The sequence below is a fragment of the Nerophis ophidion genome, linkage group LG17 (genome assembly GCF_033978795.1).
Source record: "Nerophis ophidion isolate RoL-2023_Sa linkage group LG17, RoL_Noph_v1.0, whole genome shotgun sequence".
Taxonomy (NCBI): Eukaryota; Metazoa; Chordata; class Actinopteri; order Syngnathiformes; family Syngnathidae; genus Nerophis; species Nerophis ophidion.
The window spans coordinates 20,368,044-20,381,717 of NC_084627.1; the positions used below are offsets into that span (position 1 = coordinate 20,368,044).

Consider the following 13,674-nt stretch of genomic DNA (forward strand, 5'->3'; position numbering starts at 1 on the left):
ACTGTGGGCCTCGGACCCCTCTGTAGTGTAAAAGTTGGGCATGTGTAATGTTGAAAAAAGTTATGATGGCTTTAAACCCTGCTATGTAAGATGTATTTAATTTACACGAGAAAAATAAAACCAAAACAAAATTGGATTTGTTTATTCAGGATAACGTTAAATGGATTATACTTGTATAGAGCTAATCTACCTTCAAGGTACTCAAAGCGCATTGACACAATTTCCACATTCACCCATTCACACACACATTCACACACTGATGGCGGGAGCTGCCATGCAAGGTCCTAACCACGACCCATCAGGAGCAAGGGTGAAGTGTCTTGCCCAAAGACACAACAGGCGTCACCAGGATGGCGGAAACTTGGATCGAACTTGGAACCCTTAAATTGCTGGCACGGCCGCTTTACCACCCGAGCCACGCCATCCCCAATAATGCGCGTTGATGAACAATTTAAATTAACAGATTGTAAATTGGACAGATTATACCTTAGTTGCTAATTGACATCTGTGGTACTTAATGTTATCTGTAAAAACGGTGGTCATATTCCAAGGTTCCAATGTATACCTACTCTAGGGATGTAGCAATAAACTGTATCAATGATAACTACGGTAAAACTCTTGAGAGTATTATTGTTTTAAATAAAATTACCGAAAAACCGTGATTGATAACTGCATTTTGATTAACTCAAGGACTGGCGCCAGCTCAGTCGCTTAAATGCTAATATGAAAACAAGAGGAATTAAGAAACGACATACCCCAATCTGAATTTATATAAACACATTACTGTCTAAACAACTAAGATATTCAATTGTACACATTTAGCCTACAGACTGTGCTCTCTTAGAACGCAGTGATCGATTTATACACAGAGGAACACAAGACAGAGGTGTTTTATGGTGCGTTCAAGGACAACTGAACACAGTAGGATGCCACACAACGCCCACTAGAAATAATAAATAATAATAATAGATTTTGTTGGGCACTTTTTATATAAACAAATCTTAAAGTGCTACAGTACAAACCAATATTTAAAACAATAAAAGCTTAGCCACCAAAACAGATAAAATAATTAAACTAAAACACAATCGGCGAATTATAAAAAGACACAAAATATGCAAAGTACTGGGTTCCAACAGTGTGTCTATTTATTTTAGTTATTTAAAAAAAAAGTTATTTGTGCAAAATATTTCAGTGTGTATAAGTACTTTTTGAGCACATTCAACCATACTGCGATAATAATGTTACGCGTAGTTTAATGTTTATGATCGGTGTTATTGACATTAGTACCATATAATTAACATATGTACTGTTGTTGAAATTATTAATTTGTGCTATTAGAAATGTTGCCTGGCTGGGATTGGTTTGGAATTGAGATTGTTCTAGCCAGTGTTAGTTTATTGGACTGATTAATCTTCTATGTATTTTTTCTAAATAAATGAAATGTATCCTAAAAAAAATTGTAACCGTGACAATTTTGGTCGCGATAGATGTAATATGAAATATTAATATCATTGCATCCCTAACATGTTCACAGTATATCTTATATTATTTGTTACGATATGATATGATGCACACACCTCCACCTAAAAATAATGAGTAAATAATACACATTTATTTAAGGTGGCGCACTGACAAATTGAGACATAGCATCAATAGGAGTGGGACTATTGTTTCAGGAATTATAGCATGTACAGAATAACAAATCTAATGTGATCCAATCCAACAGCAGCATCAAATATTCTGCCTTTACAAAGTTATTACTGCTCAGTTAGGACTGACATTGTCACAGTGGCATTAATACAATGTCATCATTCATTATTGTCATTGTGCAGTATTTTGCATTGTTGTACAATTCCAGTGCATCATTCAAGATGAAGTATAATACTCTGACTTTTTTAACCGTCATATTAAAAGAGCAAAAGGCCAACTAGTCAGGCAGAGCCAAAGCAAATAACCCTGATGAATCATTACTTAGGTGGTGAAAGGATCGGCAAACATCCTGTCCGAAGCGTTATAGAGGATCCTGGATAGGAATTTTAATATAAGTCTCCTTTAAACGTGCTGGGTGTTTCACAAAAGCAAGGAAAGAGGCAATTGTGTACAGTTAATGATCAAAGTTCCAAACATGCAATATCTAAACTTAACAATGTGTGCATGTTTTGTACCTGCTTGTGGGACTAATAACAGTGAAGGAGATGAGCTGATTCCAGAAAGGGTCATTCTCCGATATGGACTCCGTGCCCACCAAAGCCTTGAGGCTGGGGTTGTCGGGCAGGTCACTGAGCAGGCTGGTGTTGGCTCCCATCTCCAGTGTCAGCCTCACACCTCAATGCTGGTTCACCGGGCATATGCCAACTTCTGCGGGCATAAAGAGCACACAAAACATGACCAAAGTGCACTTACATGTGTTGAACAAATCCATCGTCTCCCTCACTTGTTTGCGTTGTGCTTGAGAGAAGAAGCGCTGAAACGGCCAGCTTTGAATTCACGAGGGGAAACTTGCACATACCTCTACCTATGACACGCCCTGAGCTAAATGAGCCCACCTCTTGTTGTTACCCAACACTTCACGTAAGGCCGGGCAAAAAAAAAAAATCACAATTAATTTTTTCATATCATCCGATCTCGATTAATATTAATTTTTTTTTTTACTAAAGTGGATTGTCCCGTGCAGGATTATAGCGAGTACCACATTCCAACTGTTTACTACTACAGTATCTTGTAACAGACATTTCCACCATGTTTGATTGAGGTCATAATATATGCTAACAGCTGACAACTGTCATTTACTTCATATATATGTCATCTTGGTGACATCGTTCACAAAAGTGCACTTATAGCTTGTTTTAAAATGTCTCTGAGGGTCTTGTACTTTCTGTTTTGAAATGACATGAATGTTTGTGCCACAGTGCCACTGCTTGATAACTGTTTAATAAATACAATTTTTTTTAATTGACTTAGTTGTGACTTCCCTCTCTGCATGAAAGTTAAAAAAAATAGCATATATTAATGCAGTATGAACAAGAATGTTTTAATGTAGACACATGATACTGAATCATCATACTGCCGTGATTATATGTATCAAGTGTTAATTAACAAGGCTAAGGCGAAAATATCGAGATATATATCGTGTATCGTGACATGGCCTATAAATATTGAGATTTTTAAAAAAGGCCATATCGCCCAGCCCTAATTGCGCCCACCTTTTTTTTGTTTTAACCTATGTACAGATAGTGATTAATTATACATCTAAACAGGAAGACTACAGTTGGTAAAGTTGCATTTTTGTCTCATTCCTGTGTTTGACTGAATCATTAAGGAGTGGGACTATGCAGGACTATCTGCTATGTGCTCAAAAAAACACAAGGAAGCAACTCTGAGCAGACATTGTACAGTAAGAGTTTAAGTGGTGGTCGGAGGGGCCGTAGGCGCAAACTGGCAGTCGCGCTTCCGTCAGTCTACCCCAGGGCAGCTGTGGCTACAGATGTAGCTTACCACCACCAGGTGTGAATGAATGATGGGTTCCCACTTCTCTGTGAGCGCTTTGAGTATCTAATGATAGAAAAGCGCGATATAAATCTAATCCATTATTATTATTATAATTATTACTTTTTTATAATTGTAGTTTTTTATTTCTTGTTAAGCACTTAGAAATAGTTTGGACACTATGTACTTAAACTTCTTAGTAGTGACAGTATACAAAATGTGGATTGTTATGTTCATGCCTTGATTGTCAAAGATGATGTTGGTAATGTAACCTGTGCCATTTCCACCAAAATAAATGTTTTTGATAATCTGTACATTTTGTGTTGTACTTATGACTGCAAGGGGGACTCGTTTTCTGGGCGTACATAAATATGCTTAAATATTATGGAGGCTATACCTTTTTAAGTTGTTTGATTATTGAAATGAGTCTAAATTCACAAGTTTTGTTGCATTTGACAACTTGAACAGGGAGTACCCCGCCTTCCGCCCGAATTCAGCTGGGATAGGCTCCAGCCATTCCAGTGACCCCAAAAGGGACAAGCGGTAAAAACTGGATGGATGGATGTAGTAGATGATGCTACAAATGTACAGAATAAACCACGTGATGTCAGTCGTGTAAAATGAGGAACTTGCATTAATATTCTGTAATTTGATTTTGATATATATTCAAGTTTGTGATATATTAAAAAATAACAACAATGAAAGCATTTAAAAACCCTGACTCAATTAAACCCATTTGACTGATGAAGATGATCATATTATCTATTCAGAAAGTATGAATAATGACAAATGACGATATAATTTTATTAAGCGCAACATGAGTGTAAAAAAAAACAATGTGTGATTTGTACATTTTCAGAATGTGCTTCGTCTTTATTTTAACAAAAAAAAAACAATCTGAAGTTGTCTTTATTCTTAAATTACTATGCCATGATTTTCCCAGTCCGGCACATTTGGAAATACATTTTTCTCTATGTGAGCTAAAATGAATTTGACACCCCTGGAATAGATAACAAGCTTGAACACACACCATCAACCTAAACCTTTTGTTTACTACCAGGCAAGGCAAGTTGAATTTGTTTGAAAGGCAATTCAAAGTGCTGTGTACCACTCAAATATTTACCCTACTACTTCAGAAGATATTCCAATACTCTTTCATTTCTGAGACAAGAAAGTGTTCAAACATGTCAAAAGCCTTTGACAGATCTAAGAACAACGCAGCACAGTTTTCATCTTTATAGCACTTCCAAAATCATACTGGCAGTGCTGTTTGCGACACTAATGTTACAAACTCCGTTTCCATATGAGTTGGGAAATTGGGTTGGATGTAGGGCTGCAACTAACGATTAATTTGATAATCAATTAATCTGTCGATTATTACTTCGATTAATAATCGGATAAAAAAGACAAACTACATTTCTATCCTTTCCAATACTTAATCACGTGGAGTGATTTCTCCAGATTCTCTGAATCTTTTGATGATGTTATGGACCGTAGATGTTGAAATCCCTAAATTTCTTGCAATTGCACTTTGAGAAATGTTGGTCTTAAACTGTTTGACTATTTGCTCACGCGGTTGTGGACAAAGGGGTGTACCTTGCCCCATCCTTTCTTGTGAAAGACTAAGCATTTTTTGGGAAGCTGTTTTTATACCCAATCATGACACCCACCTGTTCCCAATTAGCTTGCACACCTGTGGGATGTTCCAAATAAGTGTTTGATGAGTATTCCTCAACTCTATCTGTATTTGTTGCCACCTTTCCCAACTTCTTTGTCACTTGTTGCTGGCATCAAATTCTAAAGTTAAGGATTATTTGCATAAAAAAAAAAGTTTATCAGTTTGAACATCAAATACGTTGTTTTTGTAGCATATTCAACTGAATATGGGTTGAAAATGATCTGCAAATCATTGTATTCCGTTTATATTTACATCTAACACAATTTTCCAACTCATATGGAAATGGGGTTTGTAAAAAGTTCAAGTTAAAGTACCACTGATAGTCACACACACACCTAGTGTGGGGAAATTACTCTCTGCATTTGACTCATCTCCTTGTTCCACCCCCTGAGAGGTGAGGGGAGCAGTGAGCAGTAGCAGTGGCCACGTTCAGGAATCATTTTTGGTGATTTAACCCCCAATTCCAACACTTGATGCTGAGGGCCAAGCAGCGAGGTAATGGGTCCCATTTTTATAGTCTTTGGTATGACTCGGTTGGGGTTTGAACTCACGACCTAGTGATCTCAGGGCGGACACTCTAACCTTAGCACTGTAGCTCACATAGCAAAGCTGGTGTTGCTGACGTGTGCATCCTCTTGTCCACTGCTTAATGCAGTTCTTCTCAAATAGTGAGGCAGTTTCCCCTTGCAATCCCGCCGTTCGCAGTCCGGCAGTCCGGCAGTCCCCCTGTTGTGGCTCTGTCATGCAGCGACATAGCACGGACCTCTACGAGATCTCACGAATCCGGGTGATTGACACAGGCCCCTAAACTCCAATATAGCTGCCTGGGATATCCCTGCATATGATTTAGGACCTCCAGGATCAACATGTTCTCATGCATTTGTGTCAACAAAGTGAAATTACATATGAAAACCTTCGGCAAGTTGACTTCATGTCCATTCGGAATTTAAAAGCGTCAAATTCGATCCGCCTTGAAAACTGAGTATTTTGTTTAGAAAATAAATCAGATAACCTATTTTGTGTTTGTTCATGACTTAGAATAAAATATATCTTTATTGTATATTCCATCCATTTTCTACCGCTTATTCCCTTTTTGGGGTCGCGGGGGGCGCTGGCACCTATCTCAGCTACAATCGGGCGGAAGGCGGGGTACACCCTGGACAAGTCGCCACCTCATCGCAGGGCCAACACAGATAGACATACAACATTCACACTCACATTCACACACTAGGGCCAATTTAGTGTTGCCAATCAACCTATCCCCAGGTGCATGTCTTTGGAAGTGGGAGGAAGCCGGAGTACCCGGAGGGAACCCACGCATTCACGGGGAGGACATGCAAACTCCACACAGAAAGCTCCCGAGCCTGGATTTGAACCCAGGACTGCAGGACCTTCGTATTGTGAGGCAGACGCACTAACCCCTCTGCCACCTTATTGTATATTGTACAACTAAATTGCAAGCAAACTCATTTAGTGCAAATTCATAATATATATATATATATATATATATATATATATATATATATATATATATATATATACATGTAAATAAATAAAAAAAACATAAAAACATGGTACTGAGATAAATACATAAAAATAAGACATAAAAAAACGAAAAATACCAAGCACACAGCTCACTTGCAGTCTTTCTATTTTATGCCTTGTGTTCAGCGACACTATTGCTCTCGTGTAGAAAGAGTTCTTGAACCTGTTTGACCGGCATTTTATTGTCCTATATCTCCTGCCTGAGGCCAGCAGTTCAAAAAGTTTATGTCTGGGGTGAGATGGGTCCCTTATGATGTTTTGGAGTCTTTTTGAGGCACCTGGCACTGTGCAGTTCCTCTAGGGAGGGGAGAGAGCAGCCAGTGATCTTCATGGCAGTTTTTATGACCCTCTGAAGTGCATTTCTTTCTGCCACTATGCAACTGGCATACTGTCCCACAACACAAGCAGATTTTAGCTAATTTGAACTGATTTGTTGCAGCAACCGGCAAATAAAGAAGCACTACGTGTATATTTAGTGCTGCAATGGCAGAGATGTTTTCCAGGATGCATTGACTTGAATCAAAACGGAAAGACCAACGCCGTGGCGATGCCGTTCCGCTGCCGTTTTGCATTCCAGTGCAACTCAGGGGACAGACAGAAGTGTGCTTACTATAGGGCTTACTAAAAACACTTCATTGTCTAAACTCAACTTGCAGGAATTGGGCAAGTCATTTCAAACACACTTTTGTGGTACCCTGAAGAAACCGTTTAACAGTTCCACTCCAATCCTGCAAGTAGTGGTAATGGCCATTAAGAAGTGACTGACAACTTATGATATTAGTTGTCTTTCAAGGAAAACAACCATTAGTGGATTACTAAGTAAATGATAAACAAATATTCTAGCAATACGTTGGCTTCATTTGATTTTGCCATACATCCACCATTTGGATACGTACAATGTATTCTAAACCAACAAGCAGTTTTTGTAACTAACAAATATATAATTATAATAATAATAATACAAATAATAAGGTGGCGACTTGTCCAGGGTGTACCCCGCCGTCCGCCCAAATGCAGCTGAGATAGGCTCCAGCACCCCTCTGACCCCAAAAGGGACAAGCGGTAAAAAATGGATGGGTGGACTAACAAATAAATTTTCTATAATGATAATAAAAAAAGAAGTGATTTCCCAGCTTCCCCTATACTCCAATATAGCGGCCTGGGATATGACTGCATATGATTTTGGACCTTCAGGATAAGCATGTTCTCATCCATTTGTGTCAAAGAGGTGAAATTACATCTGAAAACCTTTGACAAGTTGACTTCATGTTAGGGTTGGGTGATATATCGATATACTCGATATATCGCGGGTTTGTCTCTGTGCGATATAGAAAATGACTATATCGTGATATTCAGTTGCTTTTAGCTGCAGGCATTACACTACAGGCTCTTCACTCTTTGTTGTTTCTCCTTCTCACAGAGACGTGAAACAAGCGCACCTTCTTACATACGTCACATACGTATACACCCTTGTGGAGCAGAGAGGTAGCGGCATGGGAAACGTTAGCTGTGGTGCGAGTGGTAATACGAGAGAAAGAAGGTGCGAATCTGGTAACAAATGGAGGAAGAATTAATTCCCGAAAAAACAGCAGGGGGTCCATCGTCTGGCGGTAGTTTGGCTTCAAGCGAGAATATATCGAACAGACAACCGTAATTTTTCAAGTGTGGGGTAAAAGTGTGGCTACAAAAAGTAGTAATACCATACTTCCCATCCCTCACGGATTTTCCAGGAGACTCCCGAAATTCAGCGCCTCTCCCGAAAACCTCCCAGGACAAATTTTCTCCTGAAAATCTCCCGGAATTCAGACGAAGCTGGAGGTCACTCCTCCTACAGCTCAATGCGGACCTGAGTGACGCGCACAAAGAGTGTGTCTGCCCAATGACATTATAACTGTAGAATGATTGAGGGCGAATTCTTGGTTTCTTATGTGGATTTATTGTTAGGCAGTTTCATTATCATCCTCCCAGCGTGGTTAAACAACACACAACAACAGCTGTCCAAATTCGTCAAACTAAAGCAGTGGTCTGCCATACAGCAATGTGTTGTGACACTCTTAAACAGGACAATACTGCCATCTAGTGCAATGCATATGGTTAGAAAAACAAGGATGGAATATTGAACCCTCAACTCAACAATGAGTAGATGGGTGTTGTGTGTGTATATGTGTAAATAAATAAACACTGAAATTCAAGTATTTCTTTTATATATATATATATATATATATATAATAAAATAAATGTATATATATATAGCTAGAATTCACTGAAAATCAAGTATTTCTTATATATATATATATATATATATATATATATATATATATATATATATATATATATATATATATATATATATATATATATATATATATATGAAAAAATTGACTTGGTGAATCTATGAATCTAGCGGTAAATATACTCCTCACCTCTTAACCACGCCCCCAACCACGCCCCACACCCCACCTCCCGAAACTGCTAATGTGTAGCATCATTTGAAAAGTCACCCGCCAGAGAATGAAGAGTGCTTGAAACTCTGCATGTCAACATCTCTGTTCGGTGCCACACCAACAAAATGCTGAGGCAACCATTTCCACATCAACACTGTATGAAAAAAATTGTGAACAACAGAAGGACATAACGTCCACAAGAACCTACCACATAGCGAAGGACATACACTATTTGATTTCCTATTATGCAGCTCATTTTTATTTTACAGTTATTGAAATATCTTGTGTGACATCATGCACAAACGTGCACTTTATTTGTTATAAACTATTGTAGTGGCGTTCTGTACAAAAAGTGCACTTTAATTTAGTGTTGTTTTGATATGTCATCTTAGTGACATCATGCACAAAAGTGCACTAATAGCTTGTTTTAAAATGTATCCGACAATCTTAAACTTTCTGTTTTGAAATGACAAGAATGTTTGTGCCACTGCTTAATAACTGTTTATTAAATACAGTTTTGGTCAATTGACTGAGTTGTGATATCCCTCACTGCATGAAAGTTTAAAATGAGTATATATTAATGCAGTATGAATAAGAATGTTTCAATGTAGACACATAGAATCATCAAACCGGTGTGATTATATGCATCAAGTGTTCATTCAAGGCTAAGGCAAAATATCGAGATGTATATCGTGTATCGGTAAATGGCCTAAAAATATTGAGATATTAAAAAAAGGCCATATCGCTCAGCCCTACTTCATATATTTTGTTTTGAAAACCCATCCATCCATTTTCTACCGCTTATTCCCTTCGGGGTCGCTTGGGGCGCTGGAGCCTATCTCAGTTACAATCGGGCGGAAGGCGGGATACACCCTGTACAAGTCGCCTGCTCATCACAGGGCCAACACAGATAGACAGACAACATTCACACTCACATTCACACACTAAGGCCAATTTAGTGTTGCCAATCAACCTATCCCCAGGTGCATGTCTTTGGAGGTGGGAGGAAGCCGGAGTACCCGGAAGGAACCCACGCAGCCACGGGGAGAACATGCAAACGCCACACAGAAAGATTCCGAGCCTGGGGTAGTGAGTGTTTTCAAAATAAATCGGATAATCTATTTTATGTTTGTACATGACGTCTTGTCCAACACAAGCAGGTTTTAGCTTAATTGAAACGATTTGTTGCAGCAACCGCCAAATAAAGAAGCAATACATATATATTATGCGCTGGAATGGCGGTGACGTTTTTCCGGGACAAATTAACTTGAATAATAACGGGAAGACTGACACCGTTCCGCTGCCTTTTCGCATTCCAGTGGAAATCCGAGGATAGACAGAAGTGTGGTTACTATTGGGATTACTAAAAACACTTTATTGTCGTCTTTTAAGGAAAACAACCATTAGTGGATTACTATGTAAATGGTGAACAAATATTCTAGCAATATCATTGACTTCATTAGATGTTGCCGTAGATCAGGGGTCACCCACCTTTTTGAAACCAAGAGCTACTTCTTGGGTACTGATTAATGCAAAGGGCTACCAGTTTGATACACACTTAAGTAAATTGCCAGAAATAGCCAATTTGCTCAATTTACCTTTATTAAATAAATCTATATATATATAAAAAAAATGGGTATTTCTGTCTGTCATTCCGTCGTACATTTTTTTTCCTTTTATGGAAGGTTTTTTGGAGGGAATAAATGATGAAAAAAACATTTGAACGGTTTAAAAGAGGAGAAAACACGGAAAAAGTGAAAATTACATTTTAAAACATAGTTTATCTTCAATTTCGACTCTTTAAAATTCAAAATTCCACCGAAAAAAATGAAGAAAAAATTAAAAACAGAATTTATGGAAGATCATTAGTAATTTTTCCTGATTAAGATTAATTTTAGAATTTTGATGACATGTTAAATAGGTTAAAATCCAATCTGTATAGTATATAACAAATTGGACCAAGCTATATTTCTAACAAAGACAAATCATTATTTCTTCTAGATTTTCCCGAACAAAAATTTTAAAATAATTCAAAAAGAGTTTGAAATAAGATTCAAATTTGATTCTACAGATTTTCTAGATTTGCCAGAATCCTTTTTTGGAATTTTAATCATAAAAAGTTTGAAGAAATATTTGACAAATCTTCTTCGTCGAAAAAACAGAAGCTAAAATGGAGAATTAAATTAAAATGTATTTATTATTCTTTACAATAAAAAAAATAAATACTTGAACATTGATTTATATTGTCAGGAAAGAAGAGGAAGGAATTTAAAAGATAAAAAGGTATATGTGTTTAAAAATCCTAAAATCATTTTTAAGGTTGTATTTTTTTCTCTAAAATTGTCTGAAAGTTATAAGAAGCGAAGTAAAAAAAATAAATGAATTTATTTAAACAAGTGAAGACCAAGTCTTTAAAATATTTTCTTGGATTTTTAAATTCTATTTGAGTTTTGTCTCTCTTAGAATTAAAAATGTCAAACAAAGCGAGACCAGTCTGCTAGTAAATAAATACAATTAAAAAAATAGAGGCAGCTCACTGGTAAGTGCTGCTATTTGAGCAATTTTTAGAACAGGCCAGCGGACGACTCATCTGGTCCTTACGGGCTACCTGGTGCCCGCGGGCACCACGTTGGTGACCCCCTGGTATAGAGCTTACTAAAAACACGTTATTGTCGTCTTTCAAGGAAAACAACCATTAATGGATTACTATGTAAATGGTGAACAAATATTCTAGCAATATCATTGACTTCATTAGATGTTGCCGTAGATCCACTATTTAGAAACGTACAATGTATTCTAAACCAACAGGCGTGTAACTAACAAATACATGATTTGCCATTAGTTTTAACTATAGCATGGCGTCTGGTTGGTTTATCCGGTTAGTGCGTGTAGTCGGGTTAATGTCGCTCTAATTGTGATAGTCAACAAGCAGTGTTTGGATTGTAACAAGGGTCAAGATATACATTTAAATAGGTCTCCAAATGAGGAGTTGTTGACATGAGAGCTAACGTGAGCCGCCTGTCCCCAATCAGCTGGCCGCCTAGCTTACCTGTCATATGCAGTCTATGCTCCCTCGTCGCTCCTCCGTGGTTTCCGTTGGGCGTGGGGCGGTGAAATAACCCCACTTGGTTTTAAATACAGTTCAATCTATTTCCGTTCACTACTGCTTCTATCTTAAAAAGCACAAGCAGCTCTAATTGCACAGGAATTTCAGAGTGAAGTTTTACTCTACATACTTCCGGCCACCATGTTTTCCACGTTGCGGGCCGCCGTGCGTGGTGACGTCATAGAAGGCGTTGACTTGCGTCATGACGTCGAGCGAAGAGGGCAACACCAGACTAAACAGATTTGGCTTAAGGCAGAACCTTACTTTCCAAAGCAGAAGGTATCTCCAGGCTTACGTATGCAGCTATTTCTTTAGATGTTAACCAAAAAATATGTAACACTATTGACAAAATACTGATTAACTTTATTTGGAAAAACAAAATTCATTATATTAAGAAATCTGTTATAATGAACAATTACAATCAGGGTGGTCTAAACTTTCTTGACTTCACTACACTAAACAACACCTTTAAAATTAATTGGATAAGACACTACTTGAAAGACCCTACCTCAATTTGGAACTTTATTTCTCATCATGTATTCTCTAACCTTGGAGGCCTAAAATTTTTGCTATTGTGTAATTATAACATTGACAGGATTCCTGTTGCGCTCTCAAACTTCCACAAACAAGCCCTTCTAGCATGGTCTCTTGTATACAAGCACAATTTTTCACCTACCAAATATTTCATCTGGAACAATAAAGACATATGTTACAAAAGGAAATCTCTTTTCCTCAACAATTGGTTTAACAATAACATTATTTTAGTGAGTCAGCTTTTCAATAAGGAAGGTCAACTTTTTAATTACCAAGAATTTCTCAACCAATTTAAGATACCTGTGACTCCCAAACAATTTGCTATTGTATTTGATGCCATCCCAACAGGTGTTGTTATGTTGTACAGGGCTTACACACCCCCTCATTCTGCTGTAAAAATTCTGAATGATCCACTTGACACTCCCGTGGGGAAACTTTGCTTTGATCAAAAAAATAACAGAAAAATCCGCAGCTTATTCCAAAATGATTGTGTGTCTGTCTCCTATGTAATTTCCTTATGGAATAATGTTGGACCAAAACGTGGTCCCTTCCTAACAGGTATTTACTTACCAACAAAGTCAAAGAGATATCCTTTAAAATCATCCATCGCTATTACCCTGTAAAGACTGTGATGGTTAAATACAAGAAGGACATTGATGTTCCCTGCACCTTTTGTAACATGCACCCAGAGACTGTTAACCACTTGTTTTGGACTTGTGAAAACACTCGATCACTATGGCAGGGCATCTGTCGCTTCATCCTGGACAATATTTATGACAAATTTGTGCTTTACTTTAAAGATGTGATTTTTGGTTTTACACTATGAACAAAAATTTGAAAAGGAATTCTACCTTTGCAACCTCATTATTTTATTAGCTAAG

The 13,674-nt window shown here is 37.6% G+C and overlaps 1 protein-coding gene across 3 annotated transcripts in view; it reads right to left on the bottom strand.

Annotated features, from left to right (window-relative positions):
- dym (dymeclin) overlaps nucleotides 1–12,437 on the bottom strand; it is a 146,973-nt gene extending 134,536 nt beyond the window's left edge. Inside the window, exons 1-2 of one of the 3 annotated variants that reach the window (XM_061876488.1) lie at nucleotides 12,203–12,436; nucleotides 2,166–2,358 (exon numbers count right to left, since the gene is read on the bottom strand). In XM_061876488.1, the coding sequence (XP_061732472.1) occupies nucleotides 2,166–2,305 (140 nt within the window). In that variant the 5' untranslated portion in view covers nucleotides 2,306–2,358; nucleotides 12,203–12,436. Of the gene's footprint in view, nucleotides 1–2,165; nucleotides 2,359–2,434; nucleotides 2,535–12,202 lie in introns of those variants that run through there. The other 2 variants (XM_061876489.1, XM_061876490.1) reach the window with 2 other exon arrangements.
- Between the last annotated feature and the right edge of the window lie 1,237 nt (nucleotides 12,438–13,674).